This window comes from Protomyctophum parallelum, assembly GCF_964188405.1.
Source record: "Protomyctophum parallelum genome assembly, chromosome: 7".
Lineage (NCBI taxonomy): Eukaryota > Metazoa > Chordata > Actinopteri > Myctophiformes > Myctophidae > Protomyctophum > Protomyctophum parallelum.
The window spans coordinates 39,673,726-39,700,639 of NC_139705.1; the positions used below are offsets into that span (position 1 = coordinate 39,673,726).

At 45.3% G+C, this 26,914-nt stretch overlaps 1 protein-coding gene across 1 annotated transcript; it reads right to left on the reverse strand.

Moving 5' to 3' along the window:
* Positions 1-655: 655 nt before the first annotated feature.
* On the reverse strand, positions 656-26,914 carry LOC310861466 (PDZ domain-containing protein 4-like; the record flags this gene model as incomplete). The annotated part of the gene is made up of 9 exons (XM_083768911.1): positions 656-2,410; positions 2,630-2,979; positions 7,767-7,868; positions 10,502-10,564; positions 10,669-10,767; positions 11,169-11,256; positions 11,883-12,172; positions 12,685-12,762; positions 26,855-26,914. 9 exons carry the CDS (start codon positions 26,912-26,914, stop codon positions 724-726), a joined length of 2,817 nt encoding a protein of 938 aa, XP_083625037.1. The 3' UTR covers positions 656-723.

The window sequence follows — 26,914 nt, forward strand, 5'->3', positions numbered from 1 at the left end:
GTCTTGTTCTCACTTGAGTTTATCTCTGTTCTTGTCAAGTTCTTATTGACATGACAACACCAACAGCTTGCAAAAATGATGGGTGAATGTTTATTGAGCCACTCTCTCTCTCAGCCTAATTTACACCACACGACGGTGTCACTTGCCGACAAGGGCCGATCTAAGATTAGTTCTTGCCGACCCTGACAGACAGGGGACACCTTCATGTGATCGAGTATAATTCAGGTTTATTAAACAGCAGCATATCCTCTGCTTCATGTACAGCGGTAGATCACAGATGGTGGTATATTAATTTGCGTTTGCCGCAGCCTCCTGGGTGTTCTTCCCCTTGAATAACTGATCCATTCAACATGCTAATATCCTCCTGCAAATCCTGCTCCCTGCCTGTTTGTGAGTCTCTGCCTCTGGTGCATTGATCATGATCTGGATCAAAACACATGTACAAGTAGGCCTATCTGCTTAAATCGCCGGTTCTCAACCTCAGGTCTGGGGACCACCAGGGCGTCAAAATGGATTCTTGTGGATTTGTCACTGAGAGTATACAAATTTAACCGTTCCATTTGTACACTCTCAGAGTTGAATGAACACAGATTGTGGTCCCAGAGATAAAAAACAAATCGTATCAAATGGGGGACCTAATGCATATTAAGCTGGGGGTCCTTCAAATGAAAAAGGTTGAGACTGTCTTAAAGGAAAACACCTCTCTCTCTCCTCTCCCTACGCTCAGACTGTGGTGACGGACAGCAGGGGATTGTAGACCTTCTTCCCGTCAGCGGACCTGCTACCATGGGCCAGCAGCTCCTGGATGGTGATCCAGTTGTCCAGTATCCGCCGGCTGCGCTTCTTCATGCTTCGCCGGTGGCAGAGCTCCAGGATGGTCGGCCCCTGCTGCCCCGTGGCGGCGCTGCTGCCCTGCTCCCTGCTCTCCCGCTCTCTCAGGCAGTCCAGGCGGCTCTGCACCATGAACTCGCGGCGGCGCCGCTGCTCGCGGGCACGCAGCAGCTGCTGCTTGCGCTCCTCCTTGCTCCAGTAGCGGCCCATCTTCATCTCGCTCACGGCGTCATCGTCCGTCGTGGTGCCGCTGCGCTCCTCCCGGATCTTCATGGCGCGCGCCTTCAGGAGGCGGTCACGCACGGGCCGCTTGGCCACGTAACGCGAGCCGTCACTCCGGATCTTCACCTTCCACTCCATGCGGGCGGGCGAGCCGGGCAGGAGGGGAGGAGGGGGTACGGGTAGCGCCGGGCCCTGGGGGACGTCTTTACACGTGCTGCCCAGGCTCATGGGGCTGCCATCGTCTCCGCTGAGCAGGATCCCCTCCCTGGCCGGGTCCCTGGGTGTCAACAGACCGTCATAGGGGGAGGGTGACCTCAACTGCATGCAGCTCTGGTAGCGCTGAGGCAGCTTGGTGTCCATCTGACGACGGGACAAGTAAGGGCTGTTCTCCGCACTGCGTCCCCCTCCCGTCCGCTCCGCCGTCCCGTTAGCCTTGGGGTTTCGCCGCGCCCCCCCATCTGAGGCCCTCCTGGCCCCTGGGTCCCGTGACAGCGAACGGAATTTTGTGCCGGGGCTAGAGGTCTTGGCGCCCTCCGCCCCTCTCCTGTGTGCGTTGGGAGAGTAGAGCTGGTTGAGGTTGGCCTTGTCCCCCCTGCTTCCCCTCTCTTTGTGCCGACTGGACGCCGGGAGCCGCAGGGTGGCGGAGGGGAGCGACTCGGCCCCGTCCAGGCTCTGGGTGGAGGGCGAGGGGTGCTGCTCGTTGACCAGGGGAGTGCTGCGGCAGCTCTCCCCTCCAGTGTTATAGGCACTGGTGCTGTCCTTGTCCGAGCGCTCCCTCTCCGGGAGCTCGTTGATGTCTGACAGCGCGTGGTGACAGGACTCCTCACTGGCCAAACGGCCGGCTCCTCCTCCTCCTACCCCGGCGGCGGCCCCGCCCCCCTCCTCCTCCAGAGGCCAGGCCTTCAGACAGCGCTCCCTCAGCTGCTGCATCTTCTGGGCCCTCAGGATGTTGCGGCACTTGAACTCCAGGTGGCGCAGCTCCTCCTCCAGGAGCGCCATCTCGTGCTGCATCAGGCTCTCGTTCCTGTTGACGTCCAGCGGCGGCACGCCCCCTCCTTCCCCCTCTCCCTGTCCCGCCAGGAGCAGCAGCGCGTGGCTGTTCTTCTCGTAGTAGCACTTGATCTCCAGGAGCTCCCGGTAGCGCTCGCACTCCTCCTCGGTCAGCCCCGGCATCATCATCATCCTCACGGGGTCTGCTGCCGTGGTGTAGCAGCCCCTCTCCCCTCGGTCCAGCCCCTCGCCACCACCACCACCCCCCACCACACACTCCAGCCCCAGAAGGGAGTCTGTGCTGAACTGGAGGTCCCGGGAGTGCAGCAGGGGTGGGGTGTCCGCCCCGCGTCCCGAGGACAGGAACCTGTGCACAAGGACGTCACATTAATCACATTTTAAATTGAGTGGAAAGCTCACAACATGTTGCGATGAGCTTATAGATCTACTATTTCCTCGATTTTGGCAACATTTAGAAAATGTATGATTCATGAAAAATCTTCAGTAGAAACAATTCTGATGATTATGTAAAAATGTAAAATAATCCTGTTTAGACAATGATGTAATAATTGCAACTGGCCTATACCTGCGCATGCTGCCGGGCGTGTTGGTAGCGTTGGTGTTGGAGGCGGTGGTGTGGTCATCTCCCAGGAGGTCGTGTTCTGAGGACTCCTCATAGCGCGTGCTCTCGTCCGTGCGGCCCACGCCGCTGTCCAGCTCCTGGCTGTTGCTCAGCACCGTCTGCAGCAGGTTCGAGGAGTCTCCGTTCAGGGGACGCCCGCGGACGCCGCCCACCCCGCCGCCACCCCCTGATCCGGTGGCCGGGATGGAGGAGGGGGAGGTGGCGTTCCTCAGCATGTGGGCGCTTGGGAGATGATGGACGCCGTTGTCCAGTGACTCCAGTTCCAGCTCGTCAGGGTCCAGCTGGTTGTCGTTCTGACCCGGGGTCACATGGTGATGGTGGGGTGTGGAGGCAGGCGTTCCGTTCCAGGGACAAAGGAGAGACAGAGGAAAGTGATGTTAGAAGATAGAAAGGAAACTGTTGAATGAAGAGCAAACAGACATGATTAACCACATAGCCCGGCCTATAGCATCCCTATTCTGGTTATGTCATCATAGGCGAACATACAATGAAAATAGCCAATCTACGAAAAATAATAGCCAATCTACAATAAAAATAATAGTCGGCTGGAAGGGGACCAAGTACAAACCCCTGGGGGACTCCGGTCAATAATAGAGTATAAGGTTTAAGTGGTTATGTTATGGTGCTGCGTCAAACCAAACTCAGCTTCTTCTACACAACGGTAGAGTCTGTTCTCCTATACGGCAGTGAATGCTGGACCCTGAAGCCAACCCTGCAGAAGTCTCTCGATGGGTGCTACACCAGAATGCTGCGTGCAGCACTCAACATCAGTAAGAGCACACATGTTACCAACACAAAACTGTATGATGGAATGCCAAGGGTGAGCCAGAAAAGAACAGCCAGGAGAATGAGACTAGCAGGACACTGCCAAAGACACCAAGAGCTGCCAGCCAGCAAACTAGTGCTGTGGGAACCAACCAACACACGGGCACCGGTCACAAGGACGTCCCACATTAACATATGTGGATGTACTGTGGATGACAGACGGCTCGTCTGAGGACGACCTTGAGTGCTGTAGTATAAAGACAGTATTGATTCATGCCACTAGATGGAGCTATAGCAGTGTGAGACATTTTGCTGTAGGACTGGTCTGTCTGGAAAGTGAACTCGGATAAACACTAAACAGACTACTGAGACTAGTTTGTTTACAATGACAGGACTTTTTGTTTCTCCAAGCATAAATAATTTTAATTGTCTGTTTAGTATTTTTCTTTTTGTTGTTGCAGTTGAGAGGTTTCAAAAATGATCTTTGCAGAGTTCCTGAACAACAGTCCATGTTGTTGGGTCTTTTTTCCATGCCCCTGGGAGAAGCTGATCAAAATTTAATGCAAATGCTCGGGATTAATTTGGTAAACATTCCTCCCTTTTCTCAGTGGAATTGATCTCGTCTAATTTATTTGATTCTGATGTGAATTGCTCTCAGACCGTGAGATGAGAACATTGATTATCTTCATCTTCATTCTTATTCGAGCAGCTTCCTTCCTTCCTTCTCTCTCCCTCTCTCTGTCCACCTCTCTCTCCCCTGACAGCAGATGAAGCCTTTAATCTGCTCATATCGTTCTCTCTAATGATGCTGCCATTACCTTGTCTCGTAGCCTACTCTTGCACAGTGCACACTGGACATAACTATAGAGCTTAGAGCTACAAGCCCACGAGGCGTGGCAGCCGCTGAAGCACCCCCTCCCCCCAGGCACATCCCCCCCTCGAACAGGAGGGGGGGAAAGAAAAAAGGAAATTAATATATATATATATGAATAATATAAATGTCACGTTATTATTTATATAAATAAAAAGTGGACTGGTTGGAGGATAAAATAAATAGTATTCTAGTTAAACTACACTTTGTTTTTGGTTTGCTTCTCTGCTCTGCTGCTGACGCTATTTCCGGTTACCTTTACGCACGGATTTGAATTTCTCCGGTCAGCCTGTGTGTTGTATGTTGTTGTTGTCAACATATGACTCAGAAGAGAATGAGTGATTTCTTTGGTGGGTCCAAGCCCAAACCAAGTCTAGTTCATGAACCCTTCATGAGTGTTCAGCAGGGGAGTGCTAACGTTGAGAAGTTGTCGGAGGAGGAGGAGGAGGAGGACAATAATTAAAAATAACAACAGCAGCAGCAGTGTTCAGCCGGGGCCGAGCTCGAGTCTACCTGCACGCGGGCGGCCACGACCCCTGCACCTGCAGCCATGAGCCAGGCGACTACCGTTATTACCCTCACGTACATAATGACATTTTGGACAAGTAACACACGTTGGATATACAGTAAATGCCATGACGAGCGAATTAACTACCCCGGAGCGCAAGAGCACATTTGGGGTTTAAGGTAAAGCATCTACTATTTAACTAGTCTATATTATTTCTCTAATAGTCACTATTGCAGTGAGAAATAATATAGTATTTACTAATTACTATGGCCGCCGTGCCAACTGAACTGCTGAATGCTGCTGCAATTTAATGTTAGATATTAGATTCTGACGGGGAGGGATCTATATGATGAATGATGACATACTACAACACCCGGGGTCGCCGAGCCCAAGTGCTGCGCTGTCAGCTCGCCTTTTGGATAATAGGGCTTAGTGATCAAATAAAAATCCAATCATATTCTGTTTTCATTCATGTCATTAATTGTACTGGGTTCGATCCTGGTTCAGGATAATTAATGTTACACTATAGGCTAGCTCTGGTCCATAGCCCTAACATAGCTAACATTATAGGCCTATATTGATGTGATTATTGCCTCACTATTATTATTGCACTGAGTATATTGTGTTCTCACGGCCGGCCCAGGCTGAGCTGTGCTGTGCCAACTGTTGCTGAAAATGTTATATTTTTCAGACTATCCACCCCCTTTAACAACTTTCAACCTGGTGTCCCTATTTATGGCATGTGATAATTATTTGTACAAATTAAATAAATAGTGAAAATGGCTTATCTACAGGCTCAGGATGTGTAGCAATGCAACATGTGGGCTTGTACAGTAAATGAGCTATTTAAGCCATTTCTGAAATGCATTTTAGTGGTCAAAAAAAGAAAACCAATGTAATTTATTGCAATGGTTGCCAGTTTTATTCCAGTGAAGTTGTACTATTTGCCTATTCTTTATTGTGTTCTATGTGTTGGGGGGGGGGGGGGGGGGGCATTAAAAGTGATCTGCACAGGGGCACTCATGGGGGTTAATCCGGCCCTGGCTATAATTTATATATTTTGTTTTGATATCGGCGCCTTGCCAATGTCATGTGTAGCCTAAATAGGCCTTTGTTATAGGTTTGTTCATATACATGCACGCGCATTTTTTTAAACTTTATTCCAGTTAAGTAAAAAAAAAATATATACTTTAAAATTAGGGATGTCCCGTTTCCGATCCGATCTCGATACCACAATTTCTGTGTTTCTGTGAGCCACAATTTCAATTTCTGTGTTTCTGTGAGCCGATACAGAATACAGATACCAGCTCTAGAATAATATTTATAATTTAAAAAATATCTTATTTAGAAGTCCACCGACCGGGAATAGTGTTTATAGCTATCTAGCTATATATCTGTTGTGTTTATAGCAGACTCCTCACACAAATGTGCACTTGCAGTTTGGGCAACTCCAAAGCAAACTCCACATGCCCCAACATTTTAATTACCTGCTATAGTGTCAACCCCTTAACCCTGTGTCGGATCGGTGGTTAGACTGGCATATTCCCCGATAACGATATCACCCGTTATGACCAAATGAGGGCCGATCCGATACCGATACAGTATCGGGACATCTCTACTTAAAATAATAGTACTTGAGACTGAGTAAATGTACTTTACAGATGTAAATGAAAAGAGACGGTGATTTTGCCAAATGTGGATATGCATGACATACAGCAGGCTCATGCATATCATAAATTGAATACAGATAAATCTCCCCAGATACTGTAATAGTACAAGGGCATTATTTAAAGTGAAAGTGGTGTGTGTGTGTGTGTGTGTGTGTGTGTGTGTGTGTGTGTGTGTGTGTGTGTGTGTGTGTGTGTGTGTGTGTGTGTGTGTGTGCGTGTGCGTGTGCGTGTGCGTGTGCGTGTGCGTGTGCGTGTGCATGTGTGTCTTTGTCTGAGAATCACATTTTAATGACTGCCTCTTAAATCTGCCCTCTGGCTCCTTCTGCACAAATGTGGCTGGCATACAGATTTGTGCATTCCAAATGCGCACATGCGCATATTGGTGCGTGCGTGCATGTCTGTAAGTGTGTTAAGTATATGTGAAAGACCGAGTTTGCAGTCACTGACAACCCATCTGGCGCTGCATTTAAAGTGAGTGTTAACAGGGCTTTTGCAGAGGTGTGTATTGCGTTGTGTTGTGCGGTCGCCAGTCGGGTTTGCGACCTTCAGGGAAAAACATTCTCCAATTCCCCTCGCCTTCCAACGGTCTCTCTATCTCTATCTGTTCTCCTGGCTCCGTTCCATATGGTCTGTTCTGTTCTCTTGCTGTGTTTGTGTGCGTCTCACCTTTCCTGTCTGCATACACAAGTAAAGTAGGTAACAGAGGGGGCCTCAGGCAGCCATTTAATTCCACGGTGCAAACACTGACACAGTTTTCTGTGTATCCCTGTGGTCTGGTCCCTGTGTTTTGATGCGTAAAAGTGCATGCTGACCCTTCGCTTAAGTATGATTAGCTAGACGGCGGTGTCACGCACTGGAAATAGCAAATTTGGTGGGTTTTGGTGTGAGACACCGGCTAATTCAAGCCTTTAGGTTAATATGCTTTGTGCAACAAGTGTCAAATGATGCCAAGTCAAGCCAAAATGACATGGGTGTGGCATACCTGGAATCTTAAGTTCTTAAGTTAAGTAATAAGACCTGGTACTTAAGACACGCAAAATACAGCCCACATTTCTGTTACGTTGTTTGGGACACACCGGCTGCATAATTGCTGATACTCATGTCGCCAAAAATGTTAAAAACTCTCAATGGTTACGTAGAGTATGTTTGTTGTATTGGTCTTGGACAAATTGGAAGGAGAGCATCCCCAAAGCAGCATAATGACAGCGTGTGGCAGTGAACCTGAGTAGATAAGAAGGGTGACGTGTCCGGCGTTGTGTCTCTCACCTCTATTTCGGGCCGAGCGAGGAGCAGAGAGATGTTGGTGCTGTCCTCTCTGGTGAGAATGGCCACGGCTTCCTTCCTATTCTGGATGTCCATACCGTTGATCTGTCAGAGAAAGTCATCAGAAATCAGTACCAGCGGTGCCTTCCTGGAAAGTGGACTTTAAACAGATGGTGGTGATGATGAATCAGAAGCTACAGTATACTTTATTGTCAGATGTCACTGTAAAATAGTTATTTCCATTCCAAGTTATCACCTACAAATATCATTCAGACTTTAAAATGTTCCTGTGAAAGATCTAATTCTAATTCTGTTTTAATGTCTTTTTATTATTCTCTTTCAACTTTTTCTTTCCACTCGTGAATAAAAGATTCACTCTGCTGCTCACACCCTCAGTGATGTTCCTTAGATCATCAGGCGTTTCGGGGTCTTTCAACATCATACACCTTCCTCAGATGACCCAGCAGGCAGAGTTGATCAGACCCTGGCTTGTGTCCCAGCATCATTGGCCCACTGATCGCTCCTCCTGATCCAAAGCCATCTGGAGGCTATCTCTCTGCAGTGGATTTGATGGCTTGTCACTTTGCGACCTGTGATGCCAAGTAACGTGTACTGTACACACCTTGCACAGTGCACGGCCAGCAAAGCCTCTACCCCCCACTTCAGAATGCCTTCCAGCCTCTTCTTTGGCATTGCTCCACCAGCTCCTGGTATACTTGGACCGCTTCCGTTTGTTCGCATCCTCTATGCACTCCTCCCAAGGAACTGTCAGTTCTGTCAGTAGCACCATCCTTGAAGAAACGGATGAAAACACGTCTGGCCTCAAGGACGTTGTTGTGACGTGGTCTGGAAACTTGAGTTGCTTGCTTGGCCTGCATGTCGACTGGCAGCTCCCATTCCAACGCTGAGTTGAGAAGGCCGGCTGCTGATGTGGGCTGTGACTGCAGCTGCTCAATAGCCCTGGCGACAGCCATGTCCATGTTGCCATATTGTTGCTTGTTGTTGTTATTTACTCTTAGCCTTAACCCATTTTGACCTGAGATCAGATTAAAAAAATGTCTTCTACATCCTGACAGTATTCTGAAAAAGCTATGTTTCTATGTCAGTCGTTCTTCGATTTTTCTAAATTAGCAGACCTACAAGTTCGTAGCGCGCGCTATGAGCTTGTAGATCTTCTATTTTTCAATAATAATGCTAACACCAAAAGGGGTTCCCGCCCAAAATGGGTTTAAGTAGATATACTTTGCACCTTTTGCACCTGTTTCGTACCTCTGTTGTATTTATAATGTATTATGCTTTGTTTTCCCTGCATAATGTAATATAAGGTATTCTAAGTCAGCTTTTCTTCTTTTAAAAATTGGATTATTGTCTCCACCAGGCCGAAGGCATGTGGGGAGAGTATGTTTTGCACTCCGTCCGTCCGTGTGTCCGTCCGTGTGTGTGTGTGTGTGTCCGTCCGTCCGTCCGTGAGGAGCTAATCTCGGCCACCGTTAACCCGGTCGATGCCAAATTTTGCACACACACTCCCTGGATGCCAACGATGAACCTCTGCCCCAAACTTTCCACAACGGCCTGTTATAGCGCCACCAGGAGGCCGCTTTGTGCTAAACAAGTTTTTGCACAGTACACCTACAGATTTTGTCCAAACATCACGCAAATTGGTACACAGTCTCTCTACAGCCATTCAACCAAACCGGTCTTTCACATTTCTCAGACTCCATCCTGATTGGCTAAGATTGGCTTCCAAAGTTCACAGGAGTGCTCAGTTTCAAACAAAATGCTGCAAATCATGAACACATCGCGGGATTTCCGTGAAATTGTGCACCCACATTCCCACTAGGCCGAGGACAAAATGCCACATGAACAATTTCAACTCAGCCTCAAGGTGGCGCTATAACTGGCCGAAAACTGTTTTTACCTCTAACTGCACGGATCTGTGGATAACTTTGTATGCCAACTCCCTAGAGGCCAAGGAAAAACCTTTGCCTGGAATTTTTCACATCTGCTCTTTATAGCGCCACCAGGAGGCCGACATATGTAAAACACATTTTCTATTATTACTCCTTCAGATTTTATCCAAATTTCACGCAAATCGGTACACATGATCTCCATAGTCATGTGATCAAGACAGGTTTGTTTGATTTCTCATATTCCATCCTGATTGGCTAAGATTGGCTTCCAAAGCTCACACGATTCGTCCATTTCGAAAAACCCCCACAAATCACAAACACAGTGTGCAATTTCCATTACATTATACACGCACATTTTCACTAGGCCGAGGACGACATGCCACAATTTATTCCTCAAAATCAGCCTCACGGTGGCGCTATAACAGGCCAATTCCTGTTTTTAGCTATAACTGCATCGATCTGTATACAACTTATGTATGCACACATGGAAAAACATTGTACCTGCATCCCTCCAATACGAACCTCCGGCCCAAATCTTCCTCAACAGCCTGTTATAGCGCCACCATGAGGCCACAACCTGACCTGCCCTGGTGGAGACCTGTGCCGATTGGCACTTTGTCTAGTTATTATTATTATTGTATTTACATTACATTGATATGTATTCATTAATATGCAGTGTCCCGTATAAGTAAACAAATAAAGTAAAGTAAAAACTGTCTTCACCACAGGTCTGGTCATGCCAGCCAACGGTTGCTGGGTGAGATCGGATGTACATTATAGGACTACCACACTATTACATGATAGGACTACACTATATCTATATGTTACCTGGAGTATTCTGTCTCCCTCTCGGATGCGACCATCCATGGCAGCGATGCTGTTTGGGTTCACCTATAAAAAGAGGCAAATAGGTCATTGGAAATGTTTTTATGACATCAAACAATGTCATTATATAAGACTGAAGCTGATATGTGTACTGTATGTGTTATCTTCACCTCTCCAACATAGATACCCAAGTCTTCCTCGTCATCGGTTCTGTAGCACACTGTTAACCCTAGTTTATCCTGCTGACGAGATTTATAGAGCTCCACCTCCTGGAAGGAAGACAGCAACACATTTACACACCAGTAAGACGCCTGAGGGCAATGAAGCGCCTGGGTGACAGCAGACTGCTGGGCGAGCGCTGGCGCTTTTGCATGTGGTCACAGTAACCACTAAATGTCTGACATTTGTAACAAAATAAACCGCTTGAAAATTGGTTGAAAAATCGGCGCGTTATGGTGATTTTAATTGTGGAGAGATCTCCTGGCTTAAATAGTAGTTACATGGGGCATACATGGGCATTAGGAGGCTAGGAGCCACAGCTTGACACTGACAATATGGTGGCCGCATTGACTTATCGCTTTAGTGTGTACAGCAGCAGCAACAACGCCGTATCCAAGACTCTATAATATGGTATCTGGATGTGACTGTAGAACACTGAAGGGTTCCTTGCCTCGTATTCCAGGTCATCCTGTCTGTCCACCTCATGCTGGCTGATGTCAAAGTAGTCGTTGGGTTCATAGTATTCTGGCTCTATGAAACTGCAGAGACACACAGGACATGAAATTTCAACCTGAACTCCAGTTCTGCCCAATACAATGGTCATTCACGTCCATATAATTACATGTTACAATAATGCATGATCCATTAGTCATACATTCTCTCTCTCTCTCTCTCTCCTGTCCCAACATACTGTACATGAATTGGCCTTGAATCATTTCATAGATGCCCCCTGTTCTCCATTTTCCACACCCCTCCCACACTAAAATGCAGCTTGGTACAATACAGTAGTTGAGTCCAAACTCCCAAAGGCCAACAAGTAATTGGGACAGGATTTGAGGGTTCAGGGTACAGTACATGTGTCTTGGTGTGGATTTCTACTTTAAGGGGGTCCTTGCAAAATGCAAATAAAACATTTTACTAGTTACTAGACTCCTAATATGCCATAGTGTTGTGGTAAATAAGTGTCATACATATTCTGGAGACTTGGCATTCAGTAATTGGATAGGCTATTATGGTCAAAATAAGAATATTATAATAATAATATAAAAAAAAAGAAAATCGAAAGTTTCCACGGACAAGACCAAGTCTTTGCCACGGACACATTGATGACCCCCTGCCCTCTCTCTATGTATCTCTATGTCTCTCCCTCCCCCTGTCCACTCACAGTTCATTGAGCAGATATGGTGGCAGTAGGGGTGGCAGTGGAGGGGACGGGGGTGAATGAGGTGGGGGCGGGGCTGCACAGGGATGCATGCTGGTCTTGCCCAGAGTCAACATGTGCTGGAAGCTGATGTCCGTCTGGGTGCAGCTGTCCACGCAGTCAGCCGCCCCCATGGTCACGGGGGCCACCGGGAGTCCCGGGGCCCCAGCAAGGCGCGCCCTCCGCCGGGCCCCTCTCCTCAGCCCGTTGCACAGAAGGGGGTTCCCCATGTCCAGCGTGGGGTTGCCATTGAGCTGTGGAACACAACCACAGCAAAGGTTAGATGGGGTCGGCGGGAAAGATTATCTGAGGACTCAACTTATGGGTGACACTTTAAGTGCATCGCTGAAGAAGACATGTTGACAACATGATGGAGACATGACACCACATCAGCACTTCCATCAGACAGCAGGGGTTAGTAGTCGGTAGGGACGCACAAACACAGTGCAGCGAGGGGATACTATGGCTGCGAAATGACACATACACACGCACCCATGCACACACATGCACCCATTCACACACACACACACACACACACACACACATACACACAAACGCACACACACACATGCATACACTGAAGTGTGTCCTGAGGACAGATCAGTCAGACAGACAAACTAAAGGCTAGCTAGAACAATGCACTTCGACAGACATATACTGTAACTGTGTGACAAGTCTATTCGAACAGACAACCAATTAGCTCGGCTTCCGCCGTGCACACAAAACCTCTGAAAAGAGGCGGCTACATTTAAAAAGGTTGAAACACGGAGTAACAGAGAGGAAATACTGAAACCTTTAATCGACCATCAGCATCAAAAGACAGCATGTTACTGATGTGACCCTTCTGTGGAGAGAGGAGGGGGAGACGGAGGGAGGAGAAAGGGAGGGAGGAGGGGGAGACGGAGGGAGGAGAAAGGGAGGGAGGGAGGGAGGAGAAAGGGAGGGAGGGAGAGAGGAGGGGGAGACGGAGGGAGGAGAAAGGGAGGGAGGGAGGGAGGAGGGGGAGACGGAGGGAGGAGAAAGGGAGGGAGGGAGGAGAAAGGGAGGGAGGGAGAGAGGAGGGGGAGGGGGAGGGGGAGGGGGAGGGAGGAGGGGGAGGGGGAGGGGGGAGGGAGGAGGGGGAGACGGAGGGAGGAGAAAGGGACGGAGGGAGGAGGGGGGGAGGGAGGAGAAAGGGAGGGAGGGAGGGAGGAGGGGGAGACGGACGGAGGAGAAAGGGAGGAATGAAGCAATGATACAGTGGAAGATGCATAGCTTTCATACCTTCTAAAATTACAGTGAATTGTATTTGAATTATAATTCTGTCCACTCTATAGGCCACGTGATTGATAGCCTCTGTTACACTTGGAGCTCTCTCTTCACAGGGGCTGACATGGTCCACATCATGTAGGCCACACATTTCCATACAGCACACCATCGCCTGTTACCGGCTTACCGCCTCAACGCCTGTATACATTTTTTGTCTGCGCTACATCCCGCAGCTGAACAACACAATTCCTAAATATCTCTGTGAGACGTGGCCCCCTGTGTGGGCTGGATCAGAGAGAGAGAGAGAGAGAGAGATAGGAGTGGTGAATGGGGAGGGTTCAAAATAAGGGATTAGTCATGAGGAAAATCTGCTTGAAGCAGTGGGGTGCTGGCTCAGGGTGACACTGCTACTGATGCTGGTCAATTGAAAGAACGGCCACCTGCGTTAAACCGGTCTGCTAAAAGGTGAAAGATAACCACCTCCATTAACACAAGGGTGAATATATTATAGAGAGGTTTGTCCTCATTCGTTCACTCGGCACATTATTTCTAGGTTTGCACGTCAACGTGTCAAACGCACTCCAAGTTGATTTCCTATGAGACACTAGTGAGACAGATGGTTGAAGCAGAGCGCTCTAACTGTTGTTGTAACAAGCTACAGGCACGAGAGCGTGTGTGTGTGTGTGTGTGTGTGTGTGTGTGTGGTGCCACGTGTGTGTGTGTGTGTGTGTGTGTGTGTGTGTGTGTGTGTGTGTGTGTGTGCGTGCACACTATCATTAAAAAACATTTTTAGAGAGGTTTACAATTAGAAAGGTTATGGTTAGGATTAGCCTACATATCTACAAGCTGACAACACATCGACACGTTGTCAGCTTGTGTTCTCGGCTTTAGGCAGCCCTAAAGTGTTGATGTCCTCACAAGTATAGTCATACAAATGTACGTACTGTATGTGCGTGCATGTGCATGTGCATGCGTGTGCGTGTGCGTGCGTGCGTGCGTGCATGCGTGGACACTCATGGAGGCAGACAGCCATTGTGTTGTGCATTCATGGTGTACACACTACACACTGACCTTGGCTGTCTGCATGCTCTCCACATCTTTACAACCTCTAACACTGCCTCGCCCTGCTCCATTTTCTTGTCCTCCCTTCAGTAATTGTGTGTCAAATCAATGTTTCTCCGTGTAGCCAACCACCTTGCCAGATTTAGCTACATTATATATATATATATATATATATATCCTTGTTAATGTGGTTACCATGCATTACCATACATACCAAAAGGAAGCGTATTCAATGTGACCAGAAGCAAGGATCAAACATAAACATTTAAACATGCACCGGCTTAAAAAACATCTGTATTGTCAGGTGGAAACCTTGTATGTGCAGTCATTGTGCGCTTAGCTACTCTCAATTTCACTATTAAAATATCAAAAATAGCTCACAACGCGCCACGATGCGAGTCATGCAATGCGTTGTGAGCTTGTATACATTTGCTATTTTCACTACTTTTGTGCGTATGATGAAATTGGACAAAAAAGCATAAAAGGTTGACAGATGGAGATACAAGGTTTCTACCTGAAGGCAACAATTCCCATGCCTTCCTTGACACACCCTCTGGTGTTTCTACACTTTCATTTACAATTTCCCGCCATCTGCCTTTCAATTCTCCCACCCTCTACCCACCTCTCTCTCTCTCTTTAGCTCTCTGTTCTCTTCTCCATCCTTTCTCTCATCCATATAGTGTAGAGAGACTGTGTAGATTCTACATATAGTCTCTCTCTCTCTCTCTCTCTCCATGCTGTCTCAGCAGTTCTCTCTCTCTCTCTCTCCCGCCCAGCCCCTCCTCTCTGGAGGAGACAGAAACAGGCTCCTATGTGTTACAGCCCATCCCTGTTTGTCCTTCCTTTACACTAATGGCCCTTCATAAATCTCCACCGGCTCTCTCCAACCTCTTTTAACGAGTTCCTGCAGTCCAACAACAAATAAGACACTTCCTCTCTCTACATGACCTTTGTGTTATGGGGAATTAATGCTGTTTGTGTTCTGCTGGAGTGTGTGTGTGTGTGGGTTGGTGGGAGTGGGGGGGGGGGCAGGGGGGAGATAACACAAAAACAAAATCACCGCGGCATCACAACGTGGTTTTCATTTGTTTTTCTTGTGTTTTCTATCTCATCCTCTCTATCGTCGCTGTCAGGTGGACAGCTACATATGTCCAAAACAAGTACTTTTCAGAATATGGGGAGAAAAACAACCTGTTCCAATTGCTCCAATTTTGATATCATTTATTCGCAAACTCTTGTTAATAGGCTACTTTTCATTGGTTCACTGTTCATTAACCGATTCAGACCTGAGGACGATTCTACAAGTGCATTCTAAATCCTGACAGTTTTCTGAAAAACGTATGTTTCTATTTTTCATGTCAAGGACCCCCAGAATTATCTGTATTTGGCCATGAACCCCCATCTGAAAATATGTTGTTCCAGGGTCCCCCCCAGAAGCAAAGATTTGAGTTAAAAACGCTCTGAAAGAATATATATTCAAAGATTTGCATCACATTTTCACGATTTTTCAGATCTACAAGCTTGTAGATCTGCTTGCACTCGGTGCCGCGCTATGAGCTTGTAGATTTGCTATTTTTCAATAGCTAAAGTATAACATAATGCTTAAAACACAAAAGGGGGTTCCCTCCCTGAATGGGTTTAAACCCAGATACACTTACACCTTCACTTTCAACATTTCCAAAAAACAAATAGTAGATCTACAAGATCACAACGTGTCAACGAAGAAGGGCATTAATTCTGCTGCTATGCTCCCTCCCTCTCTATCTACCTCATTCTTACTAATACTAAAAGCATGAGGCATCTATTGTTGCCCATCTCCACAGCATGAGCAGTGAGGATCTGTTTATTCCTATCAGCACGAGGAAGCAGAGATACAGGCTATTAGTGAGAAGCCCAATGGCCATGACTGACAGGTCTGAACACAGTCCCAGAGGGAGAGAGAGAGCTAGAGAGAGAGAGAGAGAGCGTTTGCTGCTATTTGTCCCAGAAAGTCTTATACCAAGTGACACGTGACTGTAAAATCCTGAAAAACATTGCTGTTATTTCTAAAAGCTTTATACCAAGTTAACCATTGCATAAAATAACCTTCGAACAGAAAATTAAAATTCACATGGTTTCTTAGTCGCAATGAGACATACTGTGTAGTGTGTATTTGATTGGATAATGGATTGGATAATTGACACTATTTGACACGCTTTGTATGTTTTCCCATGCCAGTAGTGAAGTGCATTTTTTAGAGAGAGAGAGAGAGAGAGAGAGAGAGAGAGAGAGAAGAGTGAAAGAGCTCATTCATTATCAATGAGATGTTCTGAGAGCATTGCTTTGAAGATGACCTCATAGGCTGATGATTATGTGTTAATTGCAACCAGTGTGTCTTACCTGATGAGGCATGCACTGCACATTAACCATGACCTGCGCTACCTACATAGGTCTCTAATAGCCTATCTATTGCATGCCAAGGTCTATTACTTTACAGTATACCATCACTGTCGGGCAGAAACCGTGTAGGCCTATCTCCATATTTCAACTTTTTATGTTGTTCCCCCCCCACCCCATACATTTTTTTTCACTTAATTTTTATTGATGAAAACAAAAAACAAAAAAAAGACAATACGAAAAAAAGAGAAAGACCAAAACAAAAACAAGGCTGCATTTTTCATATTACAAGATACATTCATTGAAATCCTCATGCATTATCGCTAGTAGATCCCACTTTTCCCACTTTTTATGGAACTTATCCTCTATCCTGTTCTTTCGTTGGTGCCCACCCCGTAAATGAATGCCCCACAGTACTTCATACTACAAAAATAGCTGCCACAGCTTGTGAGCCTGCTATTTTGGATTAAGTTTTTGGTCATGAAGTGTGAGTCATAACGAAAGAATAAGGTCGTGAATAGGCTCCAAGCTGTGTGTGTGTGTGTGTGACTGTGTGTGTGTGTGTGTGTGTGTGTGTGTGTGTGTGTGTGTGTGTTGGCTAAGATTGGCTTCCAAAGCTCACATGATTGGTCTGTTTCGAACAAAATGCCATAAATCACAAACAGTGTCCAATTTCCATGAAATTATGCACGCACATTTCCACTAGGACGACATGCCACTATTTATTTCCCAAATCAGTCTCACGGTGGCGCTATAACAGGCCAATTCCTGTTTTTACCTATAACTGTCGACAACTTATGTATGCGCACTCCCTAGAGGCCATGGAAAAATGGACATTTTCCCTGCATCCCTCCACATCTGCCGGTTATAGCGCCACCATGAGGCCGATTTCTGCAAAAGGTTTATGTTAGTCGCACAGATTTCATCCAAATCTCATGCAAATCGGTACACATGATCTCTGTAGTCATGTGATCAAGACGAGTCTGTTGGATTTCTCAGATACTACACTGATTGGCTAAGATTGCTTTCCAAAGTTTTCAGGAGTAGCATGTTTTGTACAAAATGCTGCACATGTCCTGCTCATCCAGAATTCTATCCTCAGAAATGCTATGAATGATCTGGCTCTGTATTTCCTCAACAAAATGAAGAAAATTGTTGTCTCTCTCCCTGCTTTCCCCTGAAAACTACTGTACGAATGTTTAATGTAGGTCTATGAGCTCATACTGTATATCATTGCAGAAACCTTATATCTCTATATTTAACATTTTTATGTTTTTTCCATAAATTAATGCGATACTTTGTCGTAAAAGAGTGTTACACAAAAGTGTTGTGAGTTTGCAGATTGGCTATTTTCACTATATCTGGACAGTTTTTACAGTGATAAATGTGCGTTATATTGAACCAATGAAAAGTATTAACTATAACTTGAGAATAAAACATAACTACATTGAATCCACAATGTAGTTAAAGGAAAACAGGTTATTTCTTTTCTCCATTCCCTGAAAACGGAAAATAAACGGTTTTGGACAGCTTTCCACCCGACAGCTACGATATTAAACCTATAAAGTGAAGTGTATCCGACTCCATTTGCCTAAACAATTCCTAATTGATTTTCCAAAACAGTAGCCATGATCTCTGCCTACGAAGGCAGATATGATCATCTGACTACACAATACTAAAAAAGATGATATAGTTACCTTTAGGTTAGGCAAGGCAAATTCATTTACATAGCATACACAAACACAGTTTTAAATGCTTTACATAGGTGAGAGATTAGGACGTGGGCTCTCATCCCCACATACTGTATGTTTCTGCGTGAAATGGGTTTTGAAATGCATGGAAACTCCCTGCTGAACTGAAGCCTCCAAATGTATGTTCATCCGATCACAGCAGGGGGTCAGTGGTGGAGATGAAAGAGGCAGAGTTCAAAGGACTGAGAGAAGAAAACGAACGATAGATGACGATGTCGAAGGAGAGAGAACGGGGAGACAGGGCGGTGAAAGATGGAGGGATGGAGGAAGGAGGGGAGGAAAGCATAATGAAGCATGAAAGAATCAAGGAAAACTAGAGAGGAAAGCTTTTAAGGAAATGTACACACATACACACACACAGAAACCCATGGGAAATAATTAAGACTAATTATGCCTAATTAGTTTCTATTTGAAGTACTTTTAAAGAGCAAATTAATCTCTTATGTACCGTATGTACCATGCAATGGACAGAGATTAAGAAAATAAATAAGACAATAGGACAGACACTCATGCCTAATTTATGCTCAGCCAGACGCACACCAAACATAACAGATCCACAAGCCCACATTTGTAGTCTGTTTTCCGGCTTAAGAGTAAACAAATACACACACAGCAGCCTGATATAGTCATATAGCCTGGAGTCTGTTGAAAATAGTATGCACGCATGTACTGTACGTGTGCGCACACGCACGCTCATGCACATGCCCCGTAGTTTCCAGCCATGGAGTGTTTTTGAGTGGCATGCCCTCGACATATTGAATTGTACTTGGTTTGGTAATTGATTTTTCTCATCTCACAGGCTCCGAGGGGTGCAGCCTTCACCTCTTCACAAAAATCAATTAGTCCCGAGACACAGTGGAGCTGCGGCGATAACCCCACGTTGTTTCATATCACGGCCTACTTTTAAATACATTGACACGGTGTGTCGTCAATATTAGGCATTTTATGAGAACGATAAAAAAGTATAGATTTTTTCCGGTTATAGGCCTATTTTTAGCCAGGGAGGGCATCTGAACCAGGGAGGGACGTCGCAATTATGTGGTCAACATACTATCCAGAGTGTGGCCGCCGCCCAAAGAGTATTGATTTAAAAGACTGGCTCAAACATTCAGGGAAATAGATGAAGTTAACAAACCTCAGTGGGAAATGAAATAACCCTATCAATTTAAACAGCTTCCATACTGTACTCTACTGCAGCATGTGTGCATACTGTACCACATATAGTGCATAGGGCAGTCCATACAGTACCACTCATTTGACATGATGTAATGAATGGGGAATGACTGCCTCTCCATCTCTAAGACCTGACAACTGTGAAGGTCTGGAACACTGATGCACGCACAGTCGCACACACGCACACACACACACACACACACACACAGCTACAGTATACATTACATACACAGCAGCACTATGTCCAACAACATACAGTAATGAGCTGATAATTCAAAGGATAATGAGTTGCTGTCAAGTGATACAATTAATGGGAGTTAACACTACTGTACAAGGCACTGCACAATATATGCACGTGCACACGAATGCACACACACGCGCACAAAGGAGTATTCTGTGCAGTATATGCTCCATCTGAGACATGTGAAGTCTGAGTTATACATGGCTGCACATTTTGGCTCGCCCTGAAAATAGCAGATCTGTTGCGACCGGGTAGATCTGCTCGTTATAAATCAGGCTTGGCACCAACGTCTTCATGGGACAGCATTCTAATCTCTAGGGTGACATTGCCACATAATTGTGTGAAGAAATGTATTTCCTGTCCTGGGTATGAGTATTGAAAGAAAATGAAACTATTGGGTGATAACAAGGTATAGCCTATAGGTTAAAACTGTGGTTGAATATTTAACCCTGAAATGTAGTGTATGGAAACAAATGTTTTGTTTTGTGTAGTTGTCACTAGTTGAATATGCTCATTCATTTTCTGTTGACAAGGTTTGATCATAGGGATCATTATAGTTCCAGGAAGTGATAGGTACCAGGAACAGCTATAAAAGTACAGGAAGTGAGGCAGCCAGGGGTTCCATTTTAGGAATCATAAGCAGTGTTTGGTGGTGGTTTGTCAAAGAGACTCATTGAAGGCCAATACTAAACCAGAATCAGAACTTGTTAACCCACTGAGTAGTTCCCCCTTCACCTTTGTGAAGGGGAAGAAAGGAAGTTTGGTCGAACTTCCTTTGTAAATGTCTCAATAGATGCATACTCCATGCATAAGTCCTGGATTGTAGCTTTAAATATGTGGACAATACATTTCAGTGTTGTTACTATTTGGGAAGTTGTCATAGGGCGTACTGAATTTAGCACACATGCGTACTCGTGCACACATAATCATGCATTTTACTCATGCAGTTTAGCGTCAGTGGGTCATTAGATTGTATTGATTCCCATCTGTTTGCACAGTGTGCGTGTCAGCATGTATCTTCATGACAATGTGGAGAGAACACAAACACATTACGCTTGTTTAACGACGTTAGTTGCCACGGAAACCGTCTCCCTGCACTCAGTTCTGTGTTGAAAGGGGAGAAAAAAGAAACAACCACAAACAAATGGAGGACTTTGGACTTTGCAATGATGTGTAAGATGGAATGCCTTGCCTAGAGGGGTCTGTGAGTCGAAGGATCTGCAGTTTAACTCATAGCTCTTCAAATGAACCACAATGTAGGGCTGCAACTGTTCCAATTAATCAAATCCTTTTTGGATGATGTTTTTAATTTTGTACATGTATATCAACAAATCGACACGAAATTCGAATGGATTTAATAATCTACCAAAGTGAAGTGATTCATCATTTAAGCTTATTACCAAAATAACAAAAATTACTAATTTTTGTATTTAACTTCTGTAAAATATATATATATATATATATATATATATATATAATGTATAATTAAAAATTTCTGTCAAAAATGATTGTTTTATTAATTGTTTTTTATACATATCCGATGAAATTGATTATTTTGATTAAACAGCTTTTGCTTTGACGTGAGTCGTGAGACTGTCTGGTCTGTATGGAAAGAGTGGGTTCCTCTTGTCAAAGGAAAGGAACTCATGCATTTTACATTAGGCCTATGCTCCACGCAGGCTGTGTGGAATGGTGGCGGTACACGCCCAACGTGCACATCTCATAAACTCTGACTCCCACCACAGGCCAAACGTGCAGTTTAACACCGACCGTATTTATTGTCTAGTAAAAAAATAAAAACAGTCGCTCAATGGGCTGTTTCTACTTTTAAGCTGTAATTAAGCGTATCTGTTAGAGGACAGTGCAGAACAAAGCAGCAAACCTCACATGTGTAGTATTTTGAATAAGGAATTGTGATTACATTTCTACCACTTAAAAGAAAATATTCTTATATATATTTCTTATATTGTCTGTTTGTACAATCTTTGTACATTTTCCCTCATAATCACATGCCCAAAATAGGGAAGCCAGGTTGAAAGTGGTTAAGATGCCACACTGTGCAAGTGTGCATGCTGTGTGCTTTAATCAAGCACCTGCACAGCATGAAAAGTCCTCATTACATGTGAATAGTAACAGAGAATGAATTACATGGCTGCACTAATTATTTGTGAGAAAGGGGGGGTCTGGAGTCTGCTCTTACTTCAGAGTTTTTATCATTTTATGTTAATCATTTTTATTTCATTTTCTACCATGGAAATGTGATTTTATATCGCTTACAGTTTAATAGTCAATTGCTCACACTCAACATGCAATCTTAGTGGTTCCAGGCAATATAACCTCTGGTATGTCTCTTCTTGCAAACCAGTCTGTGGTTTCTGTATCTACATTTGCTTGGTGTCTTTTCTCTCGGCCATATGTGGTTGCAGGCTAATGAAAACACACTATGTGCAACGTACCCCCCAGTTCCAGTACCCTGTCATGTCTACTTGGACTTACACACAGCAGCTTTGTACAAAACAGAGCCTCCCTAATGAATGACCACGCTCGCTGCAAGCTAGCTAGTTCCTGCCCAGCCCCCTCCAAGAATCACTAATCAACACCCCAGCCGTCTAGACATCACAGAACAACTGTGTTGCTAGAGTGACCTACTCTAAAAGAACAACCTTTCAACGGTGCAACCTTGGAAGAGAGTTGAGTTTTGTTTTTAAACCGTTATTTATCCAGGGTAGGTTTGCTGAGCACAAACGCTCCCTCTCAGAAATGCCCGCAGCCCGACTTATACTGTCACATAATTGACACACATTCACACCTGCATCTCCTCGCTGGCATTGCCCCTGCAGACGTGAGACGGGAAGCCACCAGCCGAGTAGAGATGACAAAAGCTACCAGCGATAAACGCCACCTCCTTCACCCCCGGCCCAACGACCCAGTCAAGGAGAAGCTTCCTCAGCCATGTCCAGCCCCTTACAACATCTCAGGAAGAAACCAGACTCCAGCTATGTACAACAAAGCTTGAGAACGACCCCCCTCCTATTGACATGGGAATCCCCTCCTCTGAAGACCTCCCTTCTGGCTCAGAAGCACCATCTGTCCGGTGAGAACAGGAACGGGGCGATCAAAAGCTGCTACAGTATGGCCAGATGGGGTTACAAAACCAGCCCAACCATCTGTGAATGTGGAGAAGAGGACCATACGTCTACTACCCAAACCTTGCAGCTTAAAGATTAAAGATCTTGCAGAGTTCAGCTATAATGCAAAAGACTATGTAAAGAAATGGGAAACTGTCATCTAAGCTTCAAAGACACGAAAAGAAGAAGAACCTGGGAGCTGCATGGCTTCTGCCCAGTACAGCCACAGTCTGCCCAGTACAGCCACAGTCCTACAGTGTACAGTAAAACAAGAAAAAAAATATATATATATATATATATATATTAAAAGTAGAATGATGGTGCTGATAGGATCAACGGAACAACTGAAGAAAGCAGATGAGATCTGTGCACTCAAAGATCAGGAGAAGACATAATGTAAATTTATTTTATTGTAGAAAAAGATAAAACACCCAAAACCTACATTGGTGCCAGAGCACAGATCAATGTCGCACGAGGGGCATGGAGGCACGTGAAGCGCCGTCGCCTTTGGAGATAGAACTGGGAGCGATGTTAACCTAGAGCAATGCCACGGAAGAGGGGCGCATGGAATTAGTCACAATATGACTAGTAGGTGTCACAACAATCAACCCCTGTTGGGCTGTTGGCTGTCTCCCATCATGTCTCAGACTACAAACATACGGTATACTCCATTTTACCTCCCTCTCTTGCACTCTTTCCCCAGAGGTCTGAAGTCACTCAAGCTACCATATATGCCATACATATGGTGGTTGAGGTACTACAGTTAGCACTGTTGCTGTACAAAGAACCTGTTAAGTCCTGTATGCTTCTTTAGAGGTTCTCTACTGGTTTTTCAGCTTAGTTTAAGCACCTCTACTGTTTTATATGTCACAGTACGACTGGAAAACCGGTCAGGTTTCACAGACTGAAGGTGTCTTGAGCCACGTGAGCCACCACTGAGTGAGCTCAGGTGTGCGAGTCGCTGTGCCGAGCGGTGCTTCTGGGGAAGCCCGGGATCTAACTGGGAACGTTCCGGTTCACAAGAGGGCCGATCTACCACCTGAGCTACTGCCGCCCTATATTAGCTGCTATAGAACCTTTAAGATAGGTGCTACAGTATACAATATAGCATCAAGAGGTTCCCCTTTGCGAGCCAAAAAACTTTTGGGTGTGATTTAGCACCATTTATTTTATAGTATGTATTCATCCTTGCTCTATGAAGCGCTGAAATCGTATTATTCTGGCAGTATGAGAGCAAACGGCAGAAAAATTGCCTTCTCCGTCTCTGAGTCACTCCATCCTCATTTTCATATTCTGTCTCCCCCCAAACCTCCTCCCCCCCAACCTTTCTTTGACTCATTACTATACCCCTGGCTGTGTGTTGTCTTCTCTCTTGGCGCTGCCTCAGGCACCAGACGCAGCTAAGCTCACTGACTCCAACATTACGGAGGCTCCTGGTGTCATGGACACTGAATAATGTCTCGCTGCACAACGGTGAACCCTGCGAGTGTCTCTCCGCTGTCGTAAGGGAGAAGATCTAGCACAGGGTTTATTTCGGCCATTACGGGGGCTTCCTTAAGCACTGAATACATCCACACATGATCTTATCCACCTACACACTGTTCCCAGTGGACCGACCGCGGGTGCTGAGGCGGTAACCGTGGCAACCCTTCTCCACCATATAACTCTTTGGGCCAGCTATAACAATCCATCCATCCTCCTACATCTGCCCTGCTCACTCTCTTTCACTGTGTTGTTCTGCATCACTCCGAGGCAGCATGATCTTCCTGCTTTATGCAATTTAGCTCTTTTCTACTCCCTTTGATCATAATTATTCTATGATTATTATAATCGCCGTGACTGTCATTACCATATTGGCATCATCTTCTCGTAATTATTCTGAATAAAGGAACTAATAGGATTATTCAAGAGACCATGATTTCCACATCGATTTTAGGTTAATGGCTGTACTACAAATGTTAATTAAAATGAATACTTGGCAAATAAGATAGTAGGACAGGATGTCAGGAGAGGTGAGATATATAGTACTGTATATCACATGTTGTAGTGTACGATTCTTTTTTTAATCCCCATAATTGTGCATTCATTTTGCAATGGGGGTCGTTGCCAACTCATTCTAAAATCCAAATGAATATAGTAGCTTTCATCTTGTTACTCCCTGTCATCTGCCATGTTCATTGTTCTGATTAAATAGTGCAATTACACAGCAGTCATCTCACTTTGACAGAGATGTTGTCCTTGACGCCTTCATAATTGTGTTTGAAATCTGTAATTGATGCACGTAATTTGTTTAGGATTTAAGTGTGCTGTTGGGAGTGAACACGTGCATTGTTGGAGTTTAATGAGTGTGTCAGCGTGACGCGTCCTGTAGGACACCATGACAACATGTGTCAACATTAAGACGCTTCACTGCAGAGCAGGACACATTAAAGGGTTATTTCACTTTTTGGGGGTATTTTTCTACATGGACATTAAGTGAACACACCAGATGTCTTTTTTTGGGAAGTTGTATTTATACAACGCAGTTTCGGGAGAAGAGACCTCCTTCCGCTTGACCTTGGCTTAACCACTCCTCCCTCATTATCAACAACTCCTTCCTCCTTATCAAACTCACCTGCCTTTCATTATCACCCAGCCAATCCCCAGTGCAATCACCACAGTATAAATACACCTGCGATCTCTCAAACAAGTTGTTTGTTCTGCTCCACGACAGACCAAACATCGGTTGTGAGTACTGCACATGTAGATTGGTTATTTTCACTATTCTTCAAAATCGTCATCCTCCTCCAGCCCAACCTCCTCCTTCCGCCTCGATTCTCTAGGAATCCAGGGGGGGGCAGTGACGGAGCAGAGACGACCAACCGCTCATTCCGAGTAGAGCAAAGATGACCGCCAGCTCCAGAGACTATGCCCCACCCTGAGTCTCGCCCTACCTTGGGTTCCTCACTCCACTCCGCATTCATCTCATTCTGTTTCAATAAACTGTTAATCTTGAGCGAAGGTGTGGTCTCTTACTAGTGAAAGAGTATTTAGATATTTGATATTCATTTTAACAGACATTTTATCATACAAACCCATTGTAACTGTTAGATTAAAGGGCCACTTCACCCCTTTTGCAACCAGAGCTTATTTTAATGATGTTTAGGAAACACTTTCCTGGGGTTTGTACTGTATGTGTGTAATATGGTTTCTTTAGATATTTTAGTCATGACACCATGTTCATGACCAAAAACAAACCTGTCATGAAAATGTGGTCTCACTTCCTTCCTGGACTACAAAGTCAGACCTCCATGTAGCGCAAAAAAAAGAATCTTAAAAAACCCAAAAAGAAAACGTCCCTTGGTTCTGGTTACTGATATTGTCCTAAATGCGTGAGGAGACTTTTTTTTCCTTTTTTCATCATACATTTCTTTCTCCCCCCCCCCCCCCCCCCCCCCCCCCGAATTATAAAAAGGTAATTGAAATAACATGGTCTCCTACACACAAGGAGGACAATGTCAGTCACCAGAACCAACCACGTTTTCAATTAACTGATTTCTGATGAAAATAGAGTTTGAAGTTACAATGGGTGTGTATAAGAAGTGGGTGTGGTGTTTCTGTTAAAATTAATATGAAAAAAAACAGTGACAGTACAGTACAGTAGAGGGACCCCACACGGTAACTCAACCCATTTCTCAACCGTTCCGGACACGGGGCGGCTTGCCGGAACCGGGCTGGCACCCTGGGCACGTTCATGTCGGTCTGGAACTTCCGGGGACCCCCACACGGAGTTGCACCACTCACTTCACACGGGTGTGATTTTTTTATATAATTGGTGTGAACTCTACCACTTGACTTATATACTGTAACTATATAATGATTTTTAAAACTATATTTTTATAGCTAGTTATAGTGCTTAGTGTGAACGGCAAAATAATGCTGAGAGAGAGAGAGAGAGAGAGAGAGAGAGACACTTACCTGGAACATGACTCTGTATTGATCCTCAGGCTTCTGAACCACACACATGTTGCACCCCAT